Raw genomic sequence first — 27762 nt, forward strand, 5'->3', positions numbered from 1 at the left:
GTTCAGAGAATGTGGTGGCTGACGCCTTGTCCAGGTTACAGTGAGTGTTGGCGTGTTGAGTTGTGTTTCACCCAAACATGGAGTTTGTGTTTATGGGAGGGGGTGTTACGGCTGCCACCGCCCCCACCTGTATTTGCCTGTGCTTTCAAGTGGACTATCTGTTATGCTGAGCAGGCTGTGCAAGCCCACGCGGAGGATTGGCTGCACAAGGAGAGAAGGCCCCGCCTACTTCCTGGGTTTCCAGTTACCATGCCCTCGATTGGTGCGGCATGCTCTACGGGCCAATCAGATGGAGACCGTGACAACCACCACCTGCTTAAAAGCCTGCCGGGTCTGCCATTCGAGGCAGCAATCTGACCTGAGTTGCTTGCCTCGGGAACGCCTGTCTTAGAGATTATAGTAGTGTTTTGTAACCCGTGCTAGACTTTGTGTCTTGACTTTGTGTGTTTCACTGTGTGAAGGTAAGAGAGTGGGCCAGGGCTAAGCTTAGCTATCACTGACACCTTTCTTGCACACACCCTAGTTGTTTTATGTTAGTTTTCACCAGGTTCAGGGGTGCTGTGCGTTTTGTGTTGTGTTTTTCAAATGCCGTAGGTTAGTGAGCTTTTGGTTTATTCTTGTTTTGTTAGTATCTCTGTAAGCAGTAATCCTCCTTTTGAGGATCTCCTTTTGTTATAATTGTTTGTTGATTTCCACAGCACCCATTGGCCCATCCTCTGTTTGTGCTCCACTTGCATTATTTCAAATAAATGCCCTTTCAAACCAACAACATCTGGTTTATGTTTATGTCCCTATACCCCTAGACACCTTGGGACGTAACACGTTCCCATAGTGTCGTAACCGACGCAGTTCGAGTTCCCTCGAAGGGGAACTACAGAGCTGCATGTAACAGGCTGCACACCTCCACTTTCTCAGCCAGGTAACCAACTCCTTTCACTTTAAAGAGGTGGTATTATGTCCATTTTCAGGTTCAAAATCCTATTTAGGGGTTGTACCAGAACAGGCTTACATGGTTTAATTTTCAAAAACACCCTATTTTTGTCATACTGTACATTGCTGCAGCTCCTCTTTTCACACTGTGCTGAAGGCTTCAATTTAACTATGGAGTGATACATCTTGTCTCGAAATGATCTTGGTTGGGAGTTGCACATGCGCAGTGTGTGTATGTGTGTGTGTATATATATATATATATATATATATATATATATATATATATATATATATATATATATATATATATATATATATATATATATATATATATATATATATATATATATATATATATATATATATATATATATATATATATATATATATATATAAATATTTAACAGCAGCAGGCCAACTGCTCTGCCACTTAACATCATAATACGCAAAACCCAACACAACGGTAGATCTATGGTATCAGCCTAATATCGGTTCACATACAGGATTATCGCTGTAGTAAGAGATGCACAGATTACATTTTTCCTGGCTGATTCCAGTTACTGATTTTTTTAAAAGGGCTGGCCTGCCGATTCTGATTTTGGCCAATTCCGATTTTATTTCTTTCTATAAACTATAACTGACAGCATACACTAACATTTTTGTAACTATTGGAAAAATCTAGGATCCCCATCAGCACCAGTATAAATGTTGGATATTGTCACTGGTCTCAATTGTACAGTCATAATGAAATACTGATTATAAAATAACATTTTCACTGGAAGGAGCTGAAAATAAATTGCACACCATTTTAATCCTACTTAATTCTCCAATTTATTTTTGTGTTCAATCATAAACTACAGCAATCTGCTCACCTTTTTTTTCCTGAGAGAGACATGAGACAGAGGTAAAATGCAAGCACAAACGTGGCATTTATTGTCTTCCATACAGACAAGAGGAGACACCGACACCAACAAGCAGAACTTACACTGAAAGCAACTAGCTGCCTTATGTACACTCCCTCCTGCAGGTAATTAAGTGGGTAAAACTACTTAGGTGGAACCACCATCATTTAGAATAATAAATATTTACCTAAAAACCGAACACCATAGAAAAATAGAGCACAAAGAATGAATATTTACATAAATACAAATTTCTATCAATAAATCAATAACACATACTCTCAAAATAATCACATAAATCATCATTGTTGATGGCTTTACTCCCCCCACCCTCAGCTTCATGGTTTACTCCTGCAGCTCTTAAGCAGTTGCTTGGGCCTACAACACTCCTTTGCCTATGTCCCCTGCTGAAGAGACAACCAGGAAGAGGGGAGTACTTACATTGCTTGCTTTATCTGTTCAAACTAATCTGATAACTAACTGGAATGGAGTAGAAGCACAATACTATGTCGTGAACCTTGACTATCACTGATTGAGGATGGCCAGACCCCCCTGTGTTTCCTCAACCCCCTCTGGAGCTACTCACAGCAAAGACAGTTATCAAATGTTTCACAAATTAAATAAACAATCAAAATAAGAATGTGTATGGCTCCTGCTTTATCAATAATCCCCACCTTAATACTCAGTTGACTATTTCAGGTAATGGAACCCCTGGTCTCCATTACACTCAGGTACTCTTGGCGTAATGTTTCAGTAATATTTTTTCATCTTGACGTTGAAGTAATTGATGATATGTTACATTGACTCCATTTAGCAGACAGCTTTTAAATAACTACTTATGCATCTTTCATCGGAGAGGCTTAGCAATGTCAGCATAGCTAAATTTTAGGGCTGTCCCCGACTAAGGATTTACATAGTCGAATCAGAATCAACTCCTGCCTATAGTCGACTGGTAGTTAAATCACGTGTTTTTGTGCACGGCGGTTGCAAGTCGGGGGGTGGGGGGGCTGTAGTCTCTAGTCATTCAATTTACACTGTAAAATTTTAGCTAAACTGAGGCTTATTGTTGACCCTTTTCTCTCTCTCTCTCTCTCTCGCCAGCCATTCACCGGTCTTGTGCAGAGTTTTGCTTGCATGCCATGCTGCCGAGAACTGCGTGCACGTCGCGGTTCCTCACGGGTCTATTTCAAGAAGCCGGCTATTTAAAAATTATAAAATATTCTTTGTGTGGTTCATCAACGCTGAAACTATCCGAAAGTCCTGCCAGGTGTGGACAACTCAGCACAACACCAGTGAAGCTGGGGCTCCGTCTTTTCAGCAAGTGTTCCTCTTCTGCCACCACATACACACGCCTACACATGCGCATTGACGACCCAGGGTTAGGGTTACAATTTTGGATTTATTCACGCACTTTAAAAACTTCTTTTTACATATTGTATATTGTAATAGGCTGTATATTAACTTATTGGAAGAAAACTGGTAGTTCTATGTAAATTCAGATGTTGAGCACCCCCATATCACCAAAATGGCATGATCCTTGTTTCGCTGTGAAGCTTTGACTGTGAGATTGACAGTCGAATCAGGCTCCGCCCATCGAAGCATCGAATCTTCGACTATTCGGGGTCAACCCTACTAAATTTAATGGCTGATAACAAATGGTGACTAAGCTTGCCTGAATATCATAATTGAGACCAAACTTTAGTATAACAGTTATACTGTAGTAACATTACTGTACTGAACTGGTCTTCCGCTGTGTGTGGTTGTCTTGCACCGTTATACTGCATTATTTTATATGATGTGGGTCACACGGCGACTGAGACAGGCGAAGAAGCTAGTGTTAAAGGCTAGTGTTAAACTGTCACAATATTTCACTTTGACATAATACCAGTGGTATACAGGATAGTCATGTTAGCTGGTGAAGTAATGTGGCAAGTGATTCAAGTAGAATTTTGCAATGGATTACGTTAACAACACCTTGGCGTTAGCTAAGAAGCAGTAGATAACGTTATCTACCTTGTCCCAACTAAAGCACAGAATCATTAAATATTTCATATACTTTGCAGTGTTGTTAGTTTACCTGTCCAATAAGATGAAAGCCAACTCTGGGTCGGTTTTATATCCAGAACAAAGCGGAGGTCTCTCCATGCAAATAATCTGACTTGATTTTTTCACATAGGATGCAGCAAAGTGGCAGTTCTAAGGGACCGAGAAAGCAACATATGTTCATTTTGATATGTAGTTCTGTTTCTGTTCACAAATAGGCAATTAAAGTGATTAAGTTATTTCATTAAAAAAATTACATTTAGGCCCTTTAAAAGAAAAAACCCTGCAGGATTACAGGCCAGGCGCGAGGCCCTGTGCGATTGCACACTTCACACAACCCATGTGACGGTTATACTTAGGAATTAGGATGCTTCCTGGACACCTTCTTGTGCAGATATTATTAGCACATCCAACTGAAGACTCTGAAAAAGACCCAAAATATGCTGGACGGATTATGTATCCCATCTGTCCAAAGAACGCCTTAGTAAGTGGTGCAAAATGGATAGATAAAGTGCTAAATGAATAGGTTGATTGTTCACTTGGAGTTTTAGCCATTCGGGCATCACAGTACAAAGTACAGTACAAATGGCAGTGACTTATTATGAATGAAAAGCTTAGTTGCTACAGTGGACCCCAACAGCTTATCAAACCTTTCTGACACTTTACGTAGGCAGTGCCACTGTCATGTCAAAAGACCTGGTACAATACTTTAGTGGGCTAATGAACATTATTCTTAAGTCAATTTCTTTTGAATTTCTAAATGGAAAATGTCTCCACGTGTGCAGAATAGTTTTCTGTTCTCTGTCCTTTTGATGTGAAAATTACCAAATTTATTCCTAAAGTGAAGGGAATTAATCATCGCCTGTCTCATGGAGAAGTCATGACACCGTGAATTATACATTGCATTGTAATTAGAAACAATGCAAAGTATGACAACTGATACTGCATTTAAATTCTTTTGACAATGGGACTTAAAATTAGCTTGTCACATAGAGGGGGTGCTTGAGTGTTTGCTGTAGTAGCACCACATAGGCAATAAAATTCAGTAGTTACGTAAATTAAACCAAATCACAGCCTCTCATATATGCACACTGAATTTTCCATAAATGCCAATATAAAGCACAGGACTTACAACGTCCCATAACCTGGTGCAGCAATATTAAGACATTTATAAATGCAATAGTTGACAGAATTAACAAATAATGCGAGTGCCGTATAATACAAGTAAGCAAGCATGTAAAAATGGCTCTTCTTTCATTAAAGATAGAGCATTTGGCAAAGTTTCATTTCTGTGACAAAAAAATGCATTCAATAGCAAAACAACGGTCTGTCTGGCTGTTTCCTGGTTGCTGACACAGGTCTGTGCAAGCACACCTTATTCCTTTTTCGGATACTTTGACCATATGTGGCTCACATCTTGCACCACCAGCAGGTGAATCAGGGGAAAAAGCTGATGCCTGCTCAAAAAGAAGCTGAATTGTTTTTAAAATAGTCACTAAAGGGTTTGAACATTTGTCAACTGTTGACTCAAAGTCACTCAGGTGGCAAGGTGACAGTGACAAGGTTAGAAACCCCCCAAACACCCCAAGGTACAGGCACAAAGAGGTTTTCACTTAATTTGGCTGATTAGACCTCAAGGACTGTGAGGGTGTGTGCAGGCTGTTTGATTGACAACAGTAATGTTGAAAATGTAAGAGATGTTAGAAAAAAATATAAATATATATACACACACACACATTTGTTATAGTCAGGCATGCAAACTGGTCAGGCACAGAGACAGTGTATGAGGAGTCCGTTTTTAAGTTTACATGTTGTATAGATAACGTTCATTTATCTACTGCAACAAGAGAAAGTGGGGATATAAGGGCTCAGGTTAGGGATGTGACGATACTCTTCCCCCAGACTGTTCTGAGCATTAAACACTTCATTTCCTGCATCCTGGTGATTTTTTTTTTTATTTATGTAAAGGAAAACCCAAAATTCAGGTGGCAGGTGACAATTCAAAAACGAAAAATATTAGAGAATATAATGCAGTGCAGCTCTCTGCAGCATACTGTGTTGCTTTCACATATGTTCCTCCTGTAGATCAACTTTTCTCATGTAATATCATCCCTGCTGAATTAGCACACATGCAGGCATGATTTAGTCTTCCCTCCTCTTTTGTCATTTTTACAAGGAGAGAACAGAAAACTTGGCCAAAAAGAAACTGTTGTTAAAGTTACTAAGTGGTTCTGCACGTTTTTGGGTCATTTTATAATCAGTAGTAGTTTTATCTTACTTGAATAAATAAAGAAGTGCAAATAAACCTTTCTCAAAGCACTTTCATTGTTTCTTGTTGCAAGCTATTTTTCAAAGCATTTTTAACAAATGCTTTGAAAAAGTGATGGGGACATGTCCCCAGCGTCCCCAGTGTAAATAACACAGATGCTGACATGTTTCATCCTGTTGACATTGCCCTACATTACATCCAGGACGCTGCCACTGGTCTCCATAAATAATAATTACCTTAGCTAACATTATTGGTTAATAACAGTAGGCAAAGTTATAAAATCGGCTACATTATTGTATCTGACAGGACAGTTAACATTGTAAGCTAGCTTACTTCTGTCTTACATCACGATTGCTGACTGGCTCCACAGTGTAGCGGACTTGAAAAAAGACCCACCCCACTCTGCCTCTGATTGGCTGTTGGGTTGAGGCATTAGAGTGACGATTGGTTAGGCAGAGCCAAGGTTAGGGGTAAATATAACGGGTGGGCCTAAATGCAACGAACGAACGCCCCACCCTCCACCCCCAAATATTTTCTCATCGGATCTGCACAAATCACGTAGGTGACCCATTTTGGTTTCAAAACGGAGAAAGGTGAGGTGTTTGCATGCCTGTATAGTGCTTGATGCAGGTAGAAATAATGCACTAGGCCTATAGACATGTGGACTTCACAGAAGTGTTGCCATTGGTAATAATGAGTAGTACAGGTGAATGTCTAATGGTTTACTACTTACCACGTTGCAAAATAATGAACAGATATTGAAAATATTACAGTTTTCAGGGATGGGTGAGAAGTACAATTGAAGTACAATTTCTTTGTCACTCTTTGCAGACTAACCTTTTAGTGCCGCAACAATCCTTTCCCTCATGTTACCTTACATGCAATTGCTTTCAATGAGTTCTATGTAATGAGGTGTACAGATTTCAGTATCATAATCGGCATTGGGAGAACAAAATTTGGATCAGTGCATCCCTACTATCTGCAAATGACCAAAGTATATCTCAACTGACCCACCCTCCCAGCCACACTTACTGTACATAGGAACACATTGGTCGGCATCGGCTAAGATGCTGACATTAAGCTGATCAGCTATCGGCCAAACATTGCCTATCCACATTAAATACATTGATGCAATATAATAAATACATTTGCAGGTGAACATGCTAACATGCAAAAAGCTGCCTCAGAGACTTTGCAGCTTGGAATTCACAATAAATGCATCTTCTGTTAATGTGAAGGCAGTGGAAGGATTTTACTTTAAAACCTAAAGTGTTGACAATGACACAGTTAGCTGACATTACCAAAGATTTGCGCCCTGTAGTTTTTCTAAAAGTAGATTTAGACATTTTCTGCACTTTTGGTTGGGTGGCCATTTGCCCTAAAACACAGACCTCATAACAAAATACAGTGTCAGACGTGATCTTGATCAGATAAGCTGCCTAAGAAAACGCCTTCTGTTTTTTTCTCAACTTTACTTTAAATCTTTTTCCCTCAGAATGTCTATTTTACCGTCGATACTCTATCCATTTCTTAAACCTATACCTCTCCTTTCCTAGACCATTCACACACACTCACCCATCTCTCACCAATTTCTGTCTTTCCTTCTTTTTCTATATCCATTCTAGACTCCCTCATCCCTCTCTGATCTGCCTCTCCCCTTCCTTTCCTCTTCTCATCCAGTAAGTTAAAGCCTCTTTTGCTTCAGGCTCATAAACTCTGGTGAGTTGAGATTTAAAAAAAAAAGGAGTATAAAGTCACACAACCTTTGCAAGCACCTTTATGAGAGAGCAATGTCCCATAAAGATAATATCTGTCAATTGTAAATACATGTATCGTAAAGCCTAAAGTTCTACGGCAGTGAACAATGAAAATATCATTTGTACATTTGAGCAGGCCATTCAAACAAGAATCCAGGGAGACGTAAGCAAGATATAACATTTTTCAGTCTGGACACTCAGGTCGCATTTGATGCGACTTTGACGTCACTGTAGAGCAGCTGTTCTGCTGTAGACGGAGCCGCGCTGAACGAAAAAGCTCCACAAAAAGCCATTATTAGACATGTGGCTCGCTTCCTTCTCTACCTCGCTATCATCTGCTCACAAATTCCCTTTCTTATACCTGAAATTCACCGATCTCTCTTCTGAATTACGTGCATGCTATTTGTCTGAGTGGTCACAGTGGGGAGAGAGACATGGGAGGGAGGGAGTTGTGGGGCAGTTGTGTTTTACAGCGCCAGAAACCGTACAGAAAAGAACAGAAAGATCTGAACACTTGTCATAATTTGGGTGAAACGTGACCCGTGAGAGGACAATGAAAAACAGGAGTCTCCTTCTGTAGCCTGCAACAGCGTGCTGCATGTGACGTCGTGTTCTTCTTCTGCGCATGCGGGTCACTTTCAGGCCGCGGACAGTTCACACTGGAGTCTGATATGGGCCAAAATTTAAATTATAATGTGAACTGTCAAACAAAAAAAAAATCGGATCTGGGAAAAAAATGGAATTGAGCATTAAGCCCTGCAGTCTGAACAAAGCCTTAGTGCCACCATGAAGACTTGCATATGAACAGATGCAGAGCTGTGTGCATACAAAGTGTGAATATAGGAAGTACTTAACCATAATGAAAGGGATGGACTTACCATATTTATGGATGACACCGGTCCGATGCTGTTCACAAATATGTCGACATCTATAACAGTTGGTTTAACTGTGGAAAAGAAAACAGCAAAATAATTATTGATCAGGTCTTTCATTTGGGCACCATACCTGCCTCTTTTGTAAATCTAAGAGTGGCAAAGTGAAGGTGGATTGATGAGACTTTGTTGTTCTGAATCCTTTGAAGAGCAAACAGCTGCTGTGTGAAGCATTCCTCAGGGAGCTGTGGTTGTTAATGATGACCCACAATAGTTTTTTAATCACACAAACTTCTGTCATAAAACACCTCTTCAAGTGTTCTCCTGAATGCAGCAATTATGAATCCATGCATTTGTAGTGAACCAGCCAGTGTTGGTTTAATTATTTTATACCAAAAAGGAAGAATCTAGAATCTCTCTCTGTCTCTCCCAGAGAGATAGAGGGGGGGTTGAGATATCAACCCTCAACAGACAACTGAAGAACAGCAAAGGAGGGGGTGAAAGGTTTACTCCACTCCCAAGTGCTGTTTGGGCAGTTTCGACCATAAAACCTACCACCTCCGGTGAAGTTGAGATAACAGACTCATGCTTGACTGTTAAAATGACAATATTAACCTTGTCCAGAGACTAACCTCACCCTGAACTCGGCTATCAGGACCTCTTTGGACCGAGGTCAGGAAACTCTAAATGCTCCCCAAGACCAAAAGGGCAGGATAACCATGGTAATGACGTTCCCCTTTCAGATTACCTCAGACATCAAAGAACACTCACTATTCACACCCACTTGTGAAACTGGTGAGGAAAGCCAGACGCCAGAGAAGGAACAGCCTCAAATTCCTTGTGTGAACAAGAATATTGTATAAACAAGCCTTATTACCTTGTTTGAAATAAATAATCTTTAAGTTCCTTAGTGGCGTGCCACTTCAATTTGAGTAGTTCTATTACCATGTTCTTGTTAGAAACTGTGTTGAAAAGAAGAAACCATAAATAAGTTAATTTTGCAGTGCTCTTTAATCTTCAGCAATGCTCACCGAAATTCTAGCATTTAATTTGTTGTAACTAATGTTGTTCCAAGCACCTTTATATACTTTCTTTATAAATGATATGGTACAGAAATATTGTCATGTGTTAAATAACCATGGAGTTAGTTAAGTAGATAGTCAGAAGATTCCCAGGTCGTCTCATGGAACCAGTATCCCCCCAGAGGACAAATTAAGTATTTCATGTCATTGTTCTTTAATGCCTCTCCTTGCGCTTGATTTATATACTGTTTCATTGCTTGTAATCTGATGCCACGCTCTTATAACTTCGTTATATACTTTCTAAAAATGTTTAACCACCAGTATTCTCCTGGAAGTATTCAGTTAAGATGCTCTTGCATCTCCTGTGATCTCTATGAAATGTATAACTGGTAACTATTATAATTGTTACTTAAACGATTATTAATAGCTTTTCTTTTCCTTTTATCAAATGCTTAAAACTCAGAACGGTATAACTGTTTATGACATTTAAGAGTGGATTTTGTATAGGTATTTGATTAAAAACGCGCAAATAGACTTTAAGAACATATTAAAGTTAAGACACAGAAGTCTCGGGGGAAACAAAGCCCTCCCCCTGGGAACACGCCCCAAGCAACAAAACACAGCGCCACATGCGCTCTCGCTTAAGCTCAGCACCGGAGCGTGCTCCGTGTCCAAGCAACGCCAACGCCCAAGATTTTGACCCAGCATTGTCTGTGAAATTTTCTTTGTCTTCCAGCAACGTACTTAGCCATATTCACGTTTTGTTTGTTAAAAGTTATCTGTCAAGTGTTTCTTTTAACTGCGAGGTGTCCACACTTGACAAGGACCAGACTTCGGATTTCACTCAGAATAATTTATTTGAATAATTGAACAGGAGTTGAACAGTATAGGTGAAAAACCTTTAAACACAGAAATAAAAAGCATTTTGAATAAACAGGTATTTCCACAGTAAACACAAGTCAAGGTAAATATTTCAAAAACGGTAAGTATATTTAAATTCAATATTATTCTTCACATTTCACCAAACTAATTATGCATTTTAATTAATCTTTAACAAAAAACAATTTTGGCTTACTATTTAAGCATTCATTTACACAAATTAGGTAGAAAACCCACACATTTTAACCATATATATCCATGCATTTGAACATAGTTTCTCCCTCTCTTCAACCATGCAGCGACAACTTTAACACACCCATATTAACACCTAAACAGAAAAGATTTAAACAACGTTCAAGTGAGCTTACCGATAGCCCGTCAAAATCAAAAGTCTCATTCCCCGCAGTGGATGTGTGCTGCTCATTCCGTCGTGTCAGTCCATTTCCACCAGCCAAATGACTGCGTTATATGCTCCCGCTGATTGAAGTGTGTGCGAGCTTCTGATTGCTCAATCCAATTCACCTGGTCGAGGGTGCGCCAGGGCGCGCACGCACGGTCACACGCGGCTGCCGATGCAGAGCGGGGCGGCACGCAGGTGAGACGGCATGCAAGAGGAGGCGGGCACACGGGAGACAGGCGCACCTCTGCCAGATCAGCGCGACACCTCCCACTCGATCTTTACGTGGCGGCGCCCAGAAAGATCGTACTCTCAGGTGGGCTGGTCTCTGACTTGATCCTCCCATGGTATGAGGACCACAAGGCGCCGGACGTCCCGATGCAGTATGGTACTTGATCCAGGATCTGCGGCACCAGGTCTTGAGCTTCTCACAGAGATGCTGGAACTTGGGGAGACTCTCACATGAACATCTCGAACGACACCTCTGAAATCAGGATTTGCGCCGATGACTCTTGCAAGCCTGAACTGCCCTCTCAGTGCATTTTGGTCGCAGAGCCAAACTATGTCTCCAATGGTAACGTTCCTTTCAGCAGTATGCCACTTACTGCGAATGAACAGGTTCGGGCCAGCAAGTTGGCTCCAGGACTTCCAGAAGTTGTTTACTATCGTTTGCACTTCTTTGAGCCTCTTGAATGGGTAGGTGGTGTAGTCGACAGTTTTGAAGTCTCCACTTTGTGTAGCTCGACCAAGCAATAAGTTGTTTGGCGTGATGTACTGGATGCGCTCTTCTCGGCTTTGGACTCTGGCGTCAATGGGTCTCTCATTGGCAAGATTAGCAGCTAGCTGGAGCACTGTCAGGAACTCACTGAAGGTAAGACCTTCTACATTGCCAAGGCTTTGGAGGGCTCTCTTGGTGACTCTGACAGCAGCTTCGGCGGCTCCGTTTCGGTGAGGTGAATCGGCCGGGAGGATTTTCCACATCCAGGTCGTCTCATTTTTGGCAGCATACTCTTCAAGTGACTCTTTGCTCTGTTGATTCAGGTAAGTGTACATCTCTTCTAGGACAGGTCTCGCTCCGACAAAGTTCGTACCAGGATCAGACCAGATTTTACGGGGATGGCCTCGGACAGCGGTGAATCTCTGGTAGGTAAGCAGGAAGCTCTCTGTTGATAGTGTGTTTGCCAGCTCGACATGAATGGCTCGGCTGGACATACAGCAAAACACGACGCCCCATACTTTCATGGTCACTCTCTTTTGACATCATCCTTCACATGGTAAGGTCCAAACAGGTCAACGGACGTAAACTCGAATGGTGCAGCAGGACTAGACCTCTCATCAGGTAAGTTTCCCATATTTGCTTGCAGGTTCTTGCTTTTGCTTTCTTGCAGACGATACACTTGTCAACGACTTTTTGGGCAATGACCCTTCCTCTGATGACCCACGCCTTTATCCTCATCCGCAGCAGGGTTCCCGCCACACCTTCATGTCCCTTACTGTGTGCTTCTCTGGCTAGCAGGGTAGATAACCAGGCTTGGAAAGGTAGGAGGGGAACAGCTCTGCGGTCTTCTTTGAAGGTCTGGATTCTCCCACCACAAACTAGAAGTCCACTTGTTTGGTCTCTGTAGACGACTAATCTGTCTGTTGTGGTGCCTGGGAAGTTGACGCCCTCTTGTGCTGCTAGGCAAAGGTCTCGAAACACGTCCCGTCTCTCTCTGACTGTAAGGATACCCGAGGATGGTACTGCCTCCCACTTTTCTTGGTCTCTGGTTTCGGCACTTAAGAACTTTTTAGCTGCTCTCCAGATCCAAGCCACAGTCCCAATCAGCCTTCTCAGGTTGCTGAAGCGCTTTCCATCGACTAGATGCCGGACTGCTGCTCCTGCTGGTGGTCTTTCATACTCTAGCTGGGCTGGATTTTGTGCCGTTTTCAGGCGACATCTGGAGAGTAGTGCTACGAATGTTTTTTTCTGGATCCTTGTGACTTTGTCTCGAGCTTGGGCCGCGACGTCTCTGGCGGATTTCTTTGGCCACTCATCGTCAGGAAGTTGGAGGAACTTTGGACCCGACTGCCACTCGGAGTCCTCAGTTAGGGCATCTGGACTGGCCCCTCTAGTGATGATATCTGCGATGTTTGCTGGCCCTGGAATCCACCACCAGTCTTGGACGTCGGTACTGCTCTGGATCTCACCAACGCGATTTGCGAAGAAAGTCTGGTAGCCATAACTCTCACGCTGTATTGCACCCAGGACTGTTTGACTGTCGACAAGATGATACCATTTCTTGACCTGGAGTCGGCAGTGTCTCTGGAAGTAGGTCTTGAGGCGGGCTGCGAAGACTGCTCCGCATATCTCAGCTTTTACAGGATCCCCTTTGTGGTCAAGGGGGGTCAGCTTGGATTTGGATTCGACCAGTCTCACAACGACACCACGGCTGCAACTCCAGCGAAGATACATCACTGCGCCATATGCGTGTTGGCTGCCATCAGAGAATGTGATTGCACTGGGCTCTGCGCAGAGATCTGGTGGAGTCAGGGATCTGGTGAAACGAAGTTGGCTCAGGTCAGCATATTCTTCCAATAGCTTTATAGCGTCTTCTCTGAGACCTTCAGACAAAGCAGCATCCCACGAGTCTTCTAGCCAGTATTTTACCTTGGCTTCTTGAAAAGCTCTCCTGACCAGGATGGCACCCTTTTGTTTGACAGGAGTCACAAGGCCGAGTGGGTCATACAGGCTAGAAACCTGGCTTAGCAGCTCTCGTCTGGTGAGTGGATCAGGTGTTTGATTTCTGACCTCCTGTCTGAGCAGGTTTTGACCAAGGCGCATCTTTCTCCTTTTCTTTGAGAAGTTAACTGCAACCATGACATGGAGTTTGTCGTCATTGATGGTGTAACCAAGGCCAAGGGCTTTGTTGTCGTCTTTTGTCAGCTGGTTTGGTAGGATCATAGTCTTTGGTATCTCATCCTTGGGTTCTTTCCTCCCACCTTGAATGGAGTAAACCCAGGGCTTTATGTGGAATCCTCCAGCTTTCAGGATGTGTTTGATGTTGGCTGTGAGGCATTTCAGATGGTCAAGGTCGTTATGTGAAGTCAGGATGTCGTCGACGTATACATCTTCTCCCAGCACGCGTCTCTCTTCCTTGAAGTGACTGAATGAAGGTAAGTTCGCAGTTTCTCGCATGGCGACTTGGGCTATGCAACCGGCAGGTTTGTCTCCGATGTTGACTCTTGTTATGGCAAAATCTTCTATTTCGGCATCTTCACTGTCACGCCACAGGAATCTGTGCAGGTGGACCTCTCGATCTTCCAGCCAGACAGAGTTGTACATCTTCCGGATGTCTCCAAGGGCAGCGTAGACACCAGTTCGGAACCTCAATAAGACAGCTCGGATTGGGTTCAGGACATCAGGACCTTTGATGAGGATGTCGTTCAGACTGAGACCTCTGCACTTTTGGCTGCTGTTCCACACTAGTCTGACTGGGGTGGAGACTGAGTGTGGGTTTAGTGCAATGAGATGACTTATGTACCACACTGGCCCGGTCCAACTCTGCAGAATGTCTTTGGACAGCTTCATTGCGGCCCTGCGGTTCACCATCTCATGGATCTGTGCAGCGTAGGCCGCCTTCCACTCAGGTTCTTTTGATAGCTGCTTCTCAGTTCTGAGAATGTTGCCTCTACTGCTTTCCTGTTGTTTGGCAGGTTGCTGGATCTTCTGTCCACGGATACTTAGCATGCCAGTGTGGTTCGGTGCTGTGTACATCTCCAGTCGTGTATGTCAAACCATTTCTTATGATCTCCATCTCCCTTTCTTCTGCAAGAGTTATCTCCTTTCCCCCTGGCTGGCAGTTCCCGCAGCGACACCCTCCACATCTCGGCTGACAGGCGGCTCCGATGCTCTCCCACCTCCACCACTTCAGAAAGTCTTTGCTGCTGGTGGCTGTGTTAGACTGGGTCTCGGGGTGGTCGGGATACTGGCAGGAAATTGGGTCTGTCTTGAATTCGAGATATTTGACTGCTGAAGTTCTCATTGATCTGGCGAAGTGAGTCTTGGACGAATGGGCCATCAGGGTGACTTCCTCAAAGAGGTCTGGATGCATGCCCCCGACTGTCTTGCCTAGTGGACCCTCCCAGAGCACCAGGTCACCAATTGAACGGATTTTTTGGGGCACCAGCTGGCCTTCTTTGTGGCTGATCAGAAGCTGGATTTCTCTGGGTCTGATGAAGTCTTTGAGGGGAACATCAGGAAAGATTTTCTGCAGCTTGTCAGGTTGAACATGTCGGTGCACCTCTGCAATTTTGTCAAGTCCGTAGCAGATCAGTTGGTGAGACTTCAGAGTTCCTTTTGGAGTCCTGACTCTGATCTTGAGGAGGTAGCGCTTTGTAGCGACAGATACTTTCATCCCTCCGACGCCATGGACGACTAGTGCGACATCTTCACTGCGAAGGTTCAGCTTGCTTGCAGCTCTGTGGGTTATGTAATTTGTGTCAGACGCCAGGTCAATAAGTGTTCCGATTCTTTGCCCGTCATTGGCAGTGACGTTAAGGAGCATCAGGATCACAGGGTACTCGTGCAGACCAGTCTCCTCCAGAAGGCCTCTCTCTCCTCTCTCTGCTGCAGTGGAGTTGTATGCTCGAGATGCGATGTTGCAGAAAGCATTGCGACACTGCTGCGCTAGCTCAGGTGAAAGTTTGGAAAGAAACTCTTCCTGGGCCTCGGTGTAATTTTTCCCCTCAGCTCTCACCGGACCAAACTTGGGTCTTTGGGACAGCTGTCTGGGTAAGGGACAGAGAAGGTAGTGGTGTTGGTCTCTGCACTCTGGATTCCCACACAGGTAAGTAGTTTTTCTGCAGGGTTCATTGTGGATTTCGAGGCACCTCTTGCAGGCTCCGAGCTGTTGCACTGCGTCCTTCTTTTCCTGGAGCTTTGTGGTAGTTCTAAACCTCCTGCAGATGTAGAGCTTTCTTTTGTGTTTTGGATCTCCGCAGATGATGCAGCCTCCTAATTCACTGCTGGATTTAGTTGTCCTTGTTCGGGCATACTTTGTTTGAAACCTGGTCTTCTCCTTGGCAGGGTCAATGTCTCTCAGCTGTTCTAACTGCTCGTAGATAGACTCTTGGGATTGGAGGTATGCCAGTAGCTTGTCAAAGCGGTTCTGGTGGCTTACAGCATTTCTTGGGTCAGCAGCGTGGGTAAGCCAGTCTTTCTTCAGGGACTCTGGCAGCTTGCTCTCGATGGATTTTATTACTAGTGGGTTTTTTATGGCATCTGCATTGCTTAGTTCATTTAAATCATAGAGGGCCTTTTCCACTGCTTGGATGAGCTCTACGATTCTTCTTGGGTGGTTACCACGAACAGGTGGGATAGCTTGTAGCTCCTCGACAATCTCAATAGCGATGGTGGCTTGGTTTCCGTAGCGGTTCTCTAGGACTCTGAAGATCTCGTCTGCTGAGGTGTAAGTAGAGAGCCGTAGATCCTTGGCCACTCTTTCGTCGAGGCTATCAAGTAGTTGAAATTTCTTCACCTCTTTGGATCCGGTTGGTTCACCTTGCTTCTGTAGAGCCTCCCATTCTTTCTTCCATCTGTAATACTCACGCTGGCTGCCGGTAAACTTTGGTAAAGCTGTGGCTTTTAGCTTTATGGCTGCAACAGGGGCTGCGCTGTGGGCTGTGACTGGTACTCTGTTGCTGTCCTCTTTAATACTTGCTGCTCCAATCAGGGCGGCTTTCCTCGACACCAGCTTGGGAAGGAGGGTTTCGAGCTCCGTTAGCCGACGATTGAAATCTTGCTTCTCGGCTCGTGGAGCCCAGCGGTTCCAGGTCTGGTGCGCTTCTTTGGCTTTGTGCACCAGGCTCTCTAAATGGCGGAGCATAAAGTCATATGCCTCCAGGGGTGTGTCAGGCTGAGTGGAGGAGACGTTCTCGCACTCTGCCTCTGCAGCTTTTAGAGCAAGGGTCAGTTCTCTTTCACCACATGAGGCCCATAATGTCTCCTGGACAAGGTGCTTTACCTCTTTTAACTTCTGCTCACACTCTTTCTCCGTCTTCTCTATGTCAGCTCTCTGTTGGTCGCTTAACTCAGGTGCGCCCTCTGCTTCGGTTCCTTTGCCCTGTGCAATGTAAGCAGCCTCAAGCTCCTCATTTGCATCCATCACTTTAGCGCCCTCTGCTGTGAGTCTTTTGAAGTTATCTTGCAGCTCCTCCACAGACATCTCCATGTGGGTCCTCGTTATATGGTTGGTGAGTCGGGAAAAAAGTCTCTTTACTGTAGTTCGCTCTGTTTTCAGCTCTTCGAGTGACTTGGACTCGGCCATGTTGCCTTTTTTGGCTGTTGGACTGACAGGTGAACGGCAGGTAGTTGATTTCCTCCAGGCCCCCAGGTGGAGTCTTCTCCCTCTTTGTGGTGGGCTCTTGTGGAGTCTTCACTTGTCACGGCCGGTTTCCTACTGTCAGCACGCTTAAGCTCAGCACCGGAGCGTGCTCCGTGTCCAAGCAACGCCAACGCCCAAGATTTTGACCCAGCATTGTCTGTGAAATTTTCTTTGTCTTCCAGCAACGTACTTAGCCATATTCACGTTTTGTTTGTTAAAAGTTATCTGTCAAGTGTTTCTTTTAACTGCGAGGTGTCCACACTTGACAAGGACCAGACTTCGGATTTCACTCAGAATAATTTATTTGAATAATTGAACAGGAGTTGAACAGTATAGGTGAAAAACCTTTAAACACAGAAATAAAAAGCATTTTGAATAAACAGGTATTTCCACAGTAAACACAAGTCAAGGTAAATATTTCAAAAACGGTAAGTATATTTAAATTCAATATTATTCTTCACATTTCACCAAACTAATTATGCATTTTAATTAATCTTTAACAAAAAACAATTTTGGCTTACTATTTAAGCATTCATTTACACAAATTAGGTAGAAAACCCACACATTTTAACCATATATATCCATGCATTTGAACATAGTTTCTCCCTCTCTTCAACCATGCAGCGACAACTTTAACACACCCATATTAACACCTAAACAGAAAAGATTTAAACAACGTTCAAGTGAGCTTACCGATAGCCCGTCAAAATCAAAAGTCTCATTCCCCGCAGTGGATGTGTGCTGCTCATTCCGTCGTGTCAGTCCATTTCCACCAGCCAAATGACTGCGTTATATGCTCCCGCTGATTGAAGTGTGTGCGAGCTTCTGATTGCTCAATCCAATTCACCTGGTCGAGGGTGCGCCAGGGCGCGCACGCACGGTCACACGCGGCTGCCGATGCAGAGCGGGGCGGCACGCAGGTGAGACGGCATGCAAGAGGAGGCGGGCACACGGGAGACAGGCGCACCTCTGCCAGATCAGCGCGACATTATCAGACCGTTTAAGCCACGCAACTTTGAATTCAGGAACAACCAAGTTCCTTTTTAAACTTTATTTCAGTCGAATTAACTTCCGCCGCTCCCACCAAAGTTCGGACCCAGCCACGTGGGTTAATTACACTAGCTGTAACACTGAGGACATCAACCGACGAACGAAGCCAGGCTAACGGCCTATCACTGCAAGTTTTCTTCAACCACAAGCCGACTAGGACGGACCTCCAGGACAAATCTGCTAGTAAAAAGCCCATCCTGGCATGCCAAGACCCTGAAACCGTGGACGCCAAGGATCTAAGCGCTAACTAGTTGTGGGGCTGTCCAAAACAAAGCAGCTGAGAAACCAACAAGCAGTAAGACAAACAAACTACATTCTGTGGTCGAGGTGATGTCCTTTATCTTTAATCCTGTAGCTTTTAAGCTTTAGCTTTAGTCCTAGCCAAATCAAATTTAGTTATGAGCATATAACTTACGTTCCTTAGTTCTCATAGAATCATAGAATCATAAATTCTTTCCCACAATAGACCAACTAAATTCACACTGAACTCTATCATTCTCATTGATTATATTCTGGTTGTTTAATCATTATTGTTGTATGTCTTTGATATATTTAACCTCACTGTGTATTCACTTTAGTTAGTTAGGAACTGTGTGTGTGTACTGTTTAAATCCAGGTCACCGGATGGAGGATTCAAAACTTTGATATGAGACTGACTGATTGATTAAACTGATTCAAAATGATTATTGTGATAATTATTAAACCATACTTAAGGAGTCCTGAGACCATGAGCAGACGGAATTTCAGGTGGCGCCCCAACGAGTTTTTTACGACATAATATTTCCGAATATTATTATTCATAACTTTATTACCAGTAAGTAGGTTTGCTACACATTCACAAATGATTTGAGCAACAGGCCAATCCCTTGCCAAATGAGTTCACACAATATAGTCTATCACTGCCAGATACATCTCTCTGTATTTTGCAGTGTAGTAGCGCTTATAAATCTGGAGTCTGTCAACATTCCCGCGCTGGTGGCGGATGTGGCTCAGGAGGTAGAGCGGATTGGCCGTTAATCGGAAGGTCGGTGGTTCAATCCCTGGCTCCCCCTAGTTGTCGAAGTGTGTCGAAGTGTACTGAACCCCGAATTGAACCCCTGGCGGCTATTCCGCCAGTGTATGAATGAGTGTGAATGTTAGTTTCCGTTTGAGCACTTAGGCTCAGTGTATGAATGTGTGTGACTGGTGAATGCAGATGTAGTGTAAAAGCGCTTTGAGTGGTCAAAAAGACTAGAAAGGCGCTATACAAGTACGGAGCATTTACATTTGGTGCACTGGTAATAATGCATTTTAGGTTGATTGGTTTGCCAACCCAGAGCCAAAGAGAGCTCCACGATGCGCCACAATATTATTGAGACTTGAGAATTGTTGTTTTTGTTTATTATGATTGTGTTAATATGCTTTGGCATTGTCGTATCGTATGAATATATGCAGTCAAAAAAGAATTGGAACTTCCCAGAGATCATGCGACTCTCTCTCTACATGGCTCTTAAGCAACCGTTGCGACGGAGTAGGCCTTAGCAACTAGGAGTATGGTGGAGCCAATGGCGGAAAAACCTAAGAAGCGTCCAAGAAAGGTTTACAGCCAGTAATGTGATCAACATGGATAACCATTGGCTTTTCCTCATTGGAGAGGAGGGACTAAGGGCAAACACAGATGCCAAGTCACTGTGCAGTCAGGACATGCCTACTACGTGATACGCCCTCGAAAGTCTTCCAGTGTGGTTATGTTTAGGCACTAAAACTTAGTGAGAGAGGGACCGACTGACCAAACTGGTTAATCTGAATGAATAATACATTGGTGCTCATGATTAATGGAAAAAATTAACTGAACGATTGAATAATGGAGAATCTAACTGAGCTAACAATGTGTAGCATGTCCATAATGACTTAAGTTTAAACAGTTATATTTGTATGTGTAATCTAAGCATCTTAGAACTAGCTCAAGAAGGTGACCCAGTGGACTTTCAGAAGTTTTATACATCGAAAGAACTTCTATAAAAAACAGACCGGGCTTCTAATTGAGACCTGCGCTTATTTTACAAAACGTGTAGCCACACCAGGCCAGTAAATGGGACTAAGCTAGTAACTGAAGTTTTACGGTATTTAGGTTTGCATGTTCTCTTTGTCAGCTGTCAAGTGTCTCTGCATGTTCCTGGATTTATTCTGTCTTGTTTTGGATTTTCTCTTGGACTGAACTCTTTGGATCTGTCTCTGGACCGCCTGCCTTAGTTTTCTGTAAGTCACCTTCACTTGGACACATCAGACACCACTAACTATACCTGCTTGGCCTAAGTGTCTGCATTTGGGCCCAAATCCCTGTTTCTTGTGTCTGAGCTTGACAAACCATAACAGGTACAAAAACTACTTGTTTAGGTTTAGGAAAAGATCATGGTTTGAATTAAAGTAAGTGCGTTAATCCAGGAAATTACCGTATCCTGTAGTTAAATGTGTGTCATGTAGTCTGCAGGACTGCAAATGGCATAACACACCAGAATCCTGTGGGTGATAAATGTAAGGCTTAAGAAAGCAACATTTGACAGCAGATATTTCAGTGTGAATCATTCCACTCTCACTAGTTGACTCTCACTGACATTGTCAGTGCTGTGTCTCTCTGACCACCGCCATGAGCTGTCAGTGGGGCTGAGTCATATAATTACACATATGTTAAACTTAGTCAACAATCGCCTCCACCAGGAAAGTCCTGGAAGACTGAGGAGGTGAGGAGATGTCTGCCACGCTGTCTTTCAACCAGATTTCATAGCCTGCACCACCCCATCAACAGACACCAACACACTCCTCACAGTGCATACACACATACATTTCCTTTTCCTTACTATTGTCTATTAACTCCTCCTCCCAGTTCAGCCAGCTTCACTCATGGTGGAACACCCCTGGCTTTCCCCAACTGCTGCTCTCAAGGATTTCATGCTCAGCGTAAAAGTGTCATTCGAAGCTTCAACTTTTAAACCGTGGCTAAGTGACAGCTGTGACATACTGCTGCCATGAGCGTTCACATTTACATAGCAAAGAGCTCCCCAGTCATTTTACATTACCTGTCTTTGGAGTCTTCATGTCTCGGCCAATTAAACCCACAGCGAGAATTTTTCCACCTGCCAGTCTCCGTTCCAGCGTTCACTTCACGTGCTAACAGATGGCACACTAGAGAACACTTCTGGAGAGTCCCTGCTGAGGCAGCTTTTCTAAAGCACCACACAACACCTGGTGAGCTAGCTGCATAGATCCACTGGATAAACCTCTAAACATAAAATAAGAAAAATTGCTTTAAAGATCTGAATGTAATATCTGACAAAATCAATCCAAAACCTTTTATGATAACTGTTCTCATTTGTACAATTCTGTAAATCACCGTATAATCAGCACCCGTTTCATGCCATATAACCATCAGATGGGAGAGGGCTGCAAACACCTCAAACATACTCCTACAAATGAGTTAACAGCACACTGTGTGGAAGCTGTCAGGTAATAATGGCAGCTGCTGCAACAGGATGTATTTTCATGTATTACCACGGGAAGGGTGGTGCTTTAGGGGTTGCAGCCATTTTAAATAGTCCAAAACCAAACTAAAATAGGCTGTATGGAAAACAGTCCAGTAGTGAGAGCGAGGCTGCATATTATCTGTACATCCACAGGTTCATTTGTTCAGCATTTGCACTGGTTTTTACTCTGCCTGGAGGCTTTTTGCCTGTAAATACAGTGTTTCTTATTTGCTGAAACAAAATCTCGGTGTCCTCTCATGCGCACAGAGCAGCAAATAACCCACTGTTGACCTGTGGTGGAGAGGAGATAAAAACAAATGGTCTGCAGAGAGAAAGTACTGACAGCTGCTCAATCTGAGGACAGACAGGATGGGCATCTATCTTAAACATGACATCATTAGTAACATGTTGGGGGGGGGCAGTTTAATCTACTGAAAAACTAAAAACGTTCCTGTGCGCATGATTTTGATCCGAGGAGCAGCCACCAATACAAGAACTGAATTGGAGAAAATCAATGAAATGCTAATCTTTTTTCCCACACAGTGTATTCATATGCAGACATTAAATCTAATTAATAGAGATCAATTATGACCACAGGGATCTGAAAAGGTTTCATCAGGTCATTATACACTCATAAGTACACTCATAATTTCTCTGCTAATAATAAGGTCTTACATTATCAGAGTTTCACAGCAGTCATTATGTAAAAAACTCAATATTTTGTGATCCATTGGACAGATAAACTGGTTCATTACACTGTTTCCAAAAGAGAATATCACTGGCACTGAAAAAGGTTTAATCTAATAATCTATAGTATTTAATCTATAATATATATTTATTGTAAGGTGCACTGCTGCATAATGCTGTTTTCAATGAATTAGGCTGCAGCTAATTTGCATTCATAAATTATGTTCAGCAGGAAGTAGCGTGTGACGGTCATACAGTACAATGAAAAGTAAGAATGAGGGGGCTGGTGTAGGGAAGGGGTTTTCAAAGTCTGAGACTGCGGGCCTCCCCTCAGACAAAGCTTGGGAAACCCCCCCGCCACCACCACATCTTTACTTTACTTGGTAACTTTCGCTCAATTTCTGGATGCCTATGGGATCATGATTGTATTATTTGATCCCATAGACACTCAACATTTGAGCCAAAATAGCCTAATACTGCTGGTGACATAACTTCTGACTACACCAAATAGCTTTAAAAAGGTCTGTTCTAAGGCATTTATTAGTTTCTGACTATGATGGGGGGAAAACAGTTCCCAAAAACTATTGTATCTCTGAACTCTCACACATGTAGACTATTCTATGTGATCTCCTTTTGATTACTAATGCAATAACTAATGTAATATTGTTTCACTTCCATTCACTGAGCCTCCCCTGAAACTGTGTGGAGCCCCCCAGAGGCCCGCCTCACACTTTGAAAACCCCCTGGTGTAGGGGATGGGCGGGTGCACATGGATGTTAATGAAATACACTTAGAGCATTTTCCATCTTCCTGCACAGATTACATTTGAAGTGAGTCTCTTCCTATGGTCTTCACCTTGTGTCTCTTTTTAGATTAGTACCCACTTTAAAAAATAAATGGCTCGTTTAGACATCCGTGTGACCTCATGTCCATCTACACAGTTATAAAACGAAGACCGGCAGGAACATCTAGATCCACTTCCTCTACGTCAAATCTACAGAGAAAAGATCAGCAGGATATCCACATTTGAATATAACATGCGGCCATGTGAGTCATGATGAATTACAGCCTGTGCAAAAGCACCTGCTATTTTCATTCAGTGTGCTACGCATTAAAGAGTCACGTGAAGTGGAATATAAATCAGAGTGATTCTTGTTTCATAGATTTTTAAAGGCGGACGACGAAAAATACCAAATGAAGAGCAAACTCTCGTCTCTCTCCAGGTAGGAAAATAATGTTCGGGATGTTCAAGAGGCTTTTCAAGGTGAAATGTGAAGTACGGTCATGTGATTGTGTCTGTGCTTAATGTTGTACATTTTAAGTTTTTTCACCATTGATCTAAATAATTACCATTAACACACAGTTACTGTTGTATTTTTTTTAATCTTTTTATGTTAGATAGTATTTATTAAAAAGCATTAATTTACAGTGTTATTCATTACTCTTTAGTTATCGCACAGGTATTTAGTTTGTACCTCCTGCTTGCATCACTGAAAGACGCTGTGTGGAATTTGAAAATGAAAGACTACTATATTTTTAATCACATAATTCTACACCAAGTGGCTATAATTACTAACTGAGTAACATTGGGCTGAAAATAGACCAGATTGGATGTCAGTTGACCCTTCGCTAAACCCCGCTAAACAGTGAATCATAGCTTCAATCAAACTGTAACTATGCAGGTCTGTCAAGCTTTTGATTTCCACACGTTGAAGAGGTGTGCATGGGGCTCTATAGTAAAGTAAGCATCCAAACTATGTTAAGTTAGAACAAGACAACATTTTTCTTATATTACTGTACTAACTGGATACCCTGCAATCCAAGAACAATGCTGCTTCTATTTTCCATGTTATCTCCATGATCTTTGTTGTTTTAACAAACTTAGTGTTCAGCCATGCAAACAGATCAGTGCGGCTGAATTTGAGCAAAGCAGTGCTTTGGTCATCATGCTAACATGCTACTCTGAATGACAATGCTAACATGTCATAATTTCTACCACATTCAAGATAAACAACGTTTTGGACAAATTTAAAATTTTGGCAAGGATGGTGCTTGATGAAAAGTCAGGGGGTCACAGAACGTTTAACAACCACTTTTTGGTAATGTAAAATCGTCCAATTGTTGCTGAGGTATTTCAGTCTCCCATAGAGCAACAAGTGACCGTTGTCATTTCAGCCAAAAAGATTAACTGTCGCCATTTAGATGGGAAGCTGCTCTTGTTTTCATCTCGATGTGAAATCAAGGACCAGTAAGTGAAGGGGTGGGGCTTAGCAAAGGGTCAACTGTCAATATCAAAGAGCCAGTATTCAGCACCAAGTAACAACAACTCACCAATACTCTCATGTTGTTGTGCCACACCATAAAATACCAAGGGGACAGAAAACGTGCATCACATGTTCAGGGAAGTGAAATATTGTAGCGCTGCTTGTGTCAGGCTTTGCGTTGCAGCAGAAATAGACCCTAAGGCGTGGGTTGTAAATGACCAAAAACAATAGATAGTTCACTTGTTAATTATGTCCCTTTTTGAAAATGTGCACCTTTTGTACATTACTTCCTTCATTATATAGTATTAATTGTGTTGCAGGCTGTAATTCTGCACCGGCCTACAGTGCCACTTGTGGACAGCTCATTAACTTTAGGAAAATAGATAACATGAACTAGAAATTAATTAGTACTTGCGTGTGGGTTATTTATCAGTGCAGCCATCAGTGAAACATGGACATCAACTAAATTTACTGTGTGCTGTTCAATATGTTGTCTCCTCGGATACCAATATAATAGAAGTATATTCTCTGAAGACAGGCAGTTTTAAATAACAACAGGAAGACAGGAAAATAACAGAAAATGAACTCTCTCAGGGGAGGGTCTAATCTGCTCTGAAATGCTGAACGAGTACTTGGAGACATTTATAAAAACATCCAGTGAGGGGGTGAGGGAAGACATAACCCCTTGTGAGCTTTATTTGTCATCAGGGTGGGTAGAGGATGATGAACAGGTCCATGGAGACATTAGCTAATCTCTGTCCAGGTTTGCACTGGAGAATGGTCCTGTCTGTTGAAGGGATGCACATTAACTGCTATTGAAGAGCAGGGACAAACTGCAGCCTTGTCTCTCTGTTTGACATACCGATATTTATAGAAAAACAAGTCCATGTGACCAGGGCAGTATATTTGACTTTTTATGTTAATATAGAAATCACCATTCCTTGTCAGGACACATCAGCCTGTCATCCATATTCAAAGAAGTTGAGTTTGAGCAAAAAAGAAGAAAAGGAAGAAAGGAGAAATAAACCACAATAGACATAGAAAAGAATAAAGTGCAGAAAGTATTTAAATTTGTAACGGACTTGTCATGGAGTTTGAAGACTTCACCTTTTCGTACCTTTGTGTGAACTGTTAAACAAATGGAAAACAGCATTCCAAATGCAGATTCATTGTGTCTGTCCTTCCCAAGGTTAACTCTCCCTGTTTACAAAAGACTTAAATTTTTAATGAGTTGAGAAGACTTCCACTTATGTAAAGCATCAAACTGATCAATTGTTTTGACCTCTGTTGGCCTGCATGTGATCCTGAGTGGGTTTGGATCTTCCCACCACATCCTCTGCTGAATGGCTCCTCAGTCAGGAAGATAATCCACCTTTGATTTTTCAATAATTCTTCATTACCAAACACAAAAAAAAGGTACATGTCAGGGAGTAGGTGTTGCCTACACAGCATATTATCTGGTTAGTAGCACAACGAAGAGAAGATAATGCTCTTCTTTGAATTCTAAACAGTATGACGGCATATTAGGGCTACTGCAAAGTACAAAAAATAAAAACGGAGGTGCAGGTGGTGGGTAATTTTCCGAGAAAAAAACTCAACATTTCAGAGATTAAAGACTTACATTTACGAGAATAAAAACTCTGATATTACATATTAAGAGACAGAAGGACTTCACTAACAGATAAATCTGCCTAAAGTATGGAAGCCCATTCCACCAGGAAAGGGAAAAAAATTAACAACTAACATTTGTTAGTCAAATCTCTGAAACAAAGTCAATATTATGAGTTACTGTCACAATTATGAGATCCAAATTTTATAATTCTTCTTATCTTGTAATTATGACTTTATAACTCAAAATGTCAATTATCCCATCACAAAGTTTACCTTATCATCTCATAAATTAACTTCATAAGTAAAGATTATGACTTTCTATAATAATTTTGACTCATAATACGATAAAAGTAAGTCAAACTTTTGCCTTTGCATCTCAACAAGTTTGACTTACTGTGAGTGTATTTACTTTTACATTGCATACCATAACATTTCTTCCGTGCTGTGAAAGAATAAAATTTATCATCGATCTATTACATGTTACTTTATTTTCCTTGAATACACTAAGCCTAATGAGCAAAGTAGGTTTATCATTGTCTACTTTCTCGAACTAGGACTTGTTTATTTGTCTCTCCCATCTCTGGACTAACTGCTCTCCACTGCTGCACTTTTGTATTCATTAATCACATAAGCTAGCAGAAATTCCCGATGACATAACGACAAGTTGCAGCCTATTCTTGGTTGCCGTCGACGTCGAGCTGCAGCATAATGACTTATGGCATAAAGACTTCAACTTCTCCTCTCAGTGTTCATGCTCATTACTAGAGGAAATGCCAAGGGCTCTGAAATATTCAAAAAGCAGAACAGATCACCTCCCTCTGGCTAACTGTACCTCGGCCGATCATCTGTCACCCAGTAAGTAGCTAGACGCCAAAGCTAGTTTAAGGAGGGCTCTTTAATTAATCTGTTGGGAAAATAACTGCACCTAAAACTGGATTTAAATATTAGTGTATTTAATACTTTTCATCCATCTCTTCTTGCAAGTACAAATGGAGTAACTCTTGTCATATTCAAAACACAGGTACAATACCCTGTTGTTGTTTACATAAATGTATTGTTAATGAAATAAAAAATCCAAATCCAATTATTGACATACTACACTCTTGTTGCCCTAGATAGCATCATGGCATCTTCATCAAATAGCAGATAACTACTGAGTCTTTGAGGCCCTACCTTATTATTTCACAAACGGGAGATAATGAGTATTTAAGAGGCAAAGC

The 27762-nt window shown here is 42.3% G+C and overlaps 1 protein-coding gene across 2 annotated transcripts in view; it reads right to left on the bottom strand.

The window, feature by feature from the left end:
* Positions 1-27762, bottom strand: part of LOC119901140 (gamma-aminobutyric acid receptor subunit gamma-3) — an 86634-nt gene that overhangs the window by 44053 nt on the left and 14819 nt on the right. For both annotated transcript variants that reach the window (XM_038716641.1, XM_038716645.1), the window contains exon 3: positions 8777-8844. In XM_038716641.1, the coding sequence (XP_038572569.1) occupies positions 8777-8844 (68 nt within the window). The remainder of the gene's footprint in view (positions 1-8776; positions 8845-27762) is intronic.

This window comes from Micropterus salmoides, unplaced genomic scaffold (genome assembly GCF_014851395.1).
Source record: "Micropterus salmoides isolate LMB-PRFRI ecotype aquatic unplaced genomic scaffold, ASM1485139v1 Ms_hic_scaffold_13, whole genome shotgun sequence".
Lineage (NCBI taxonomy): Eukaryota > Metazoa > Chordata > Actinopteri > Centrarchiformes > Centrarchidae > Micropterus > Micropterus salmoides.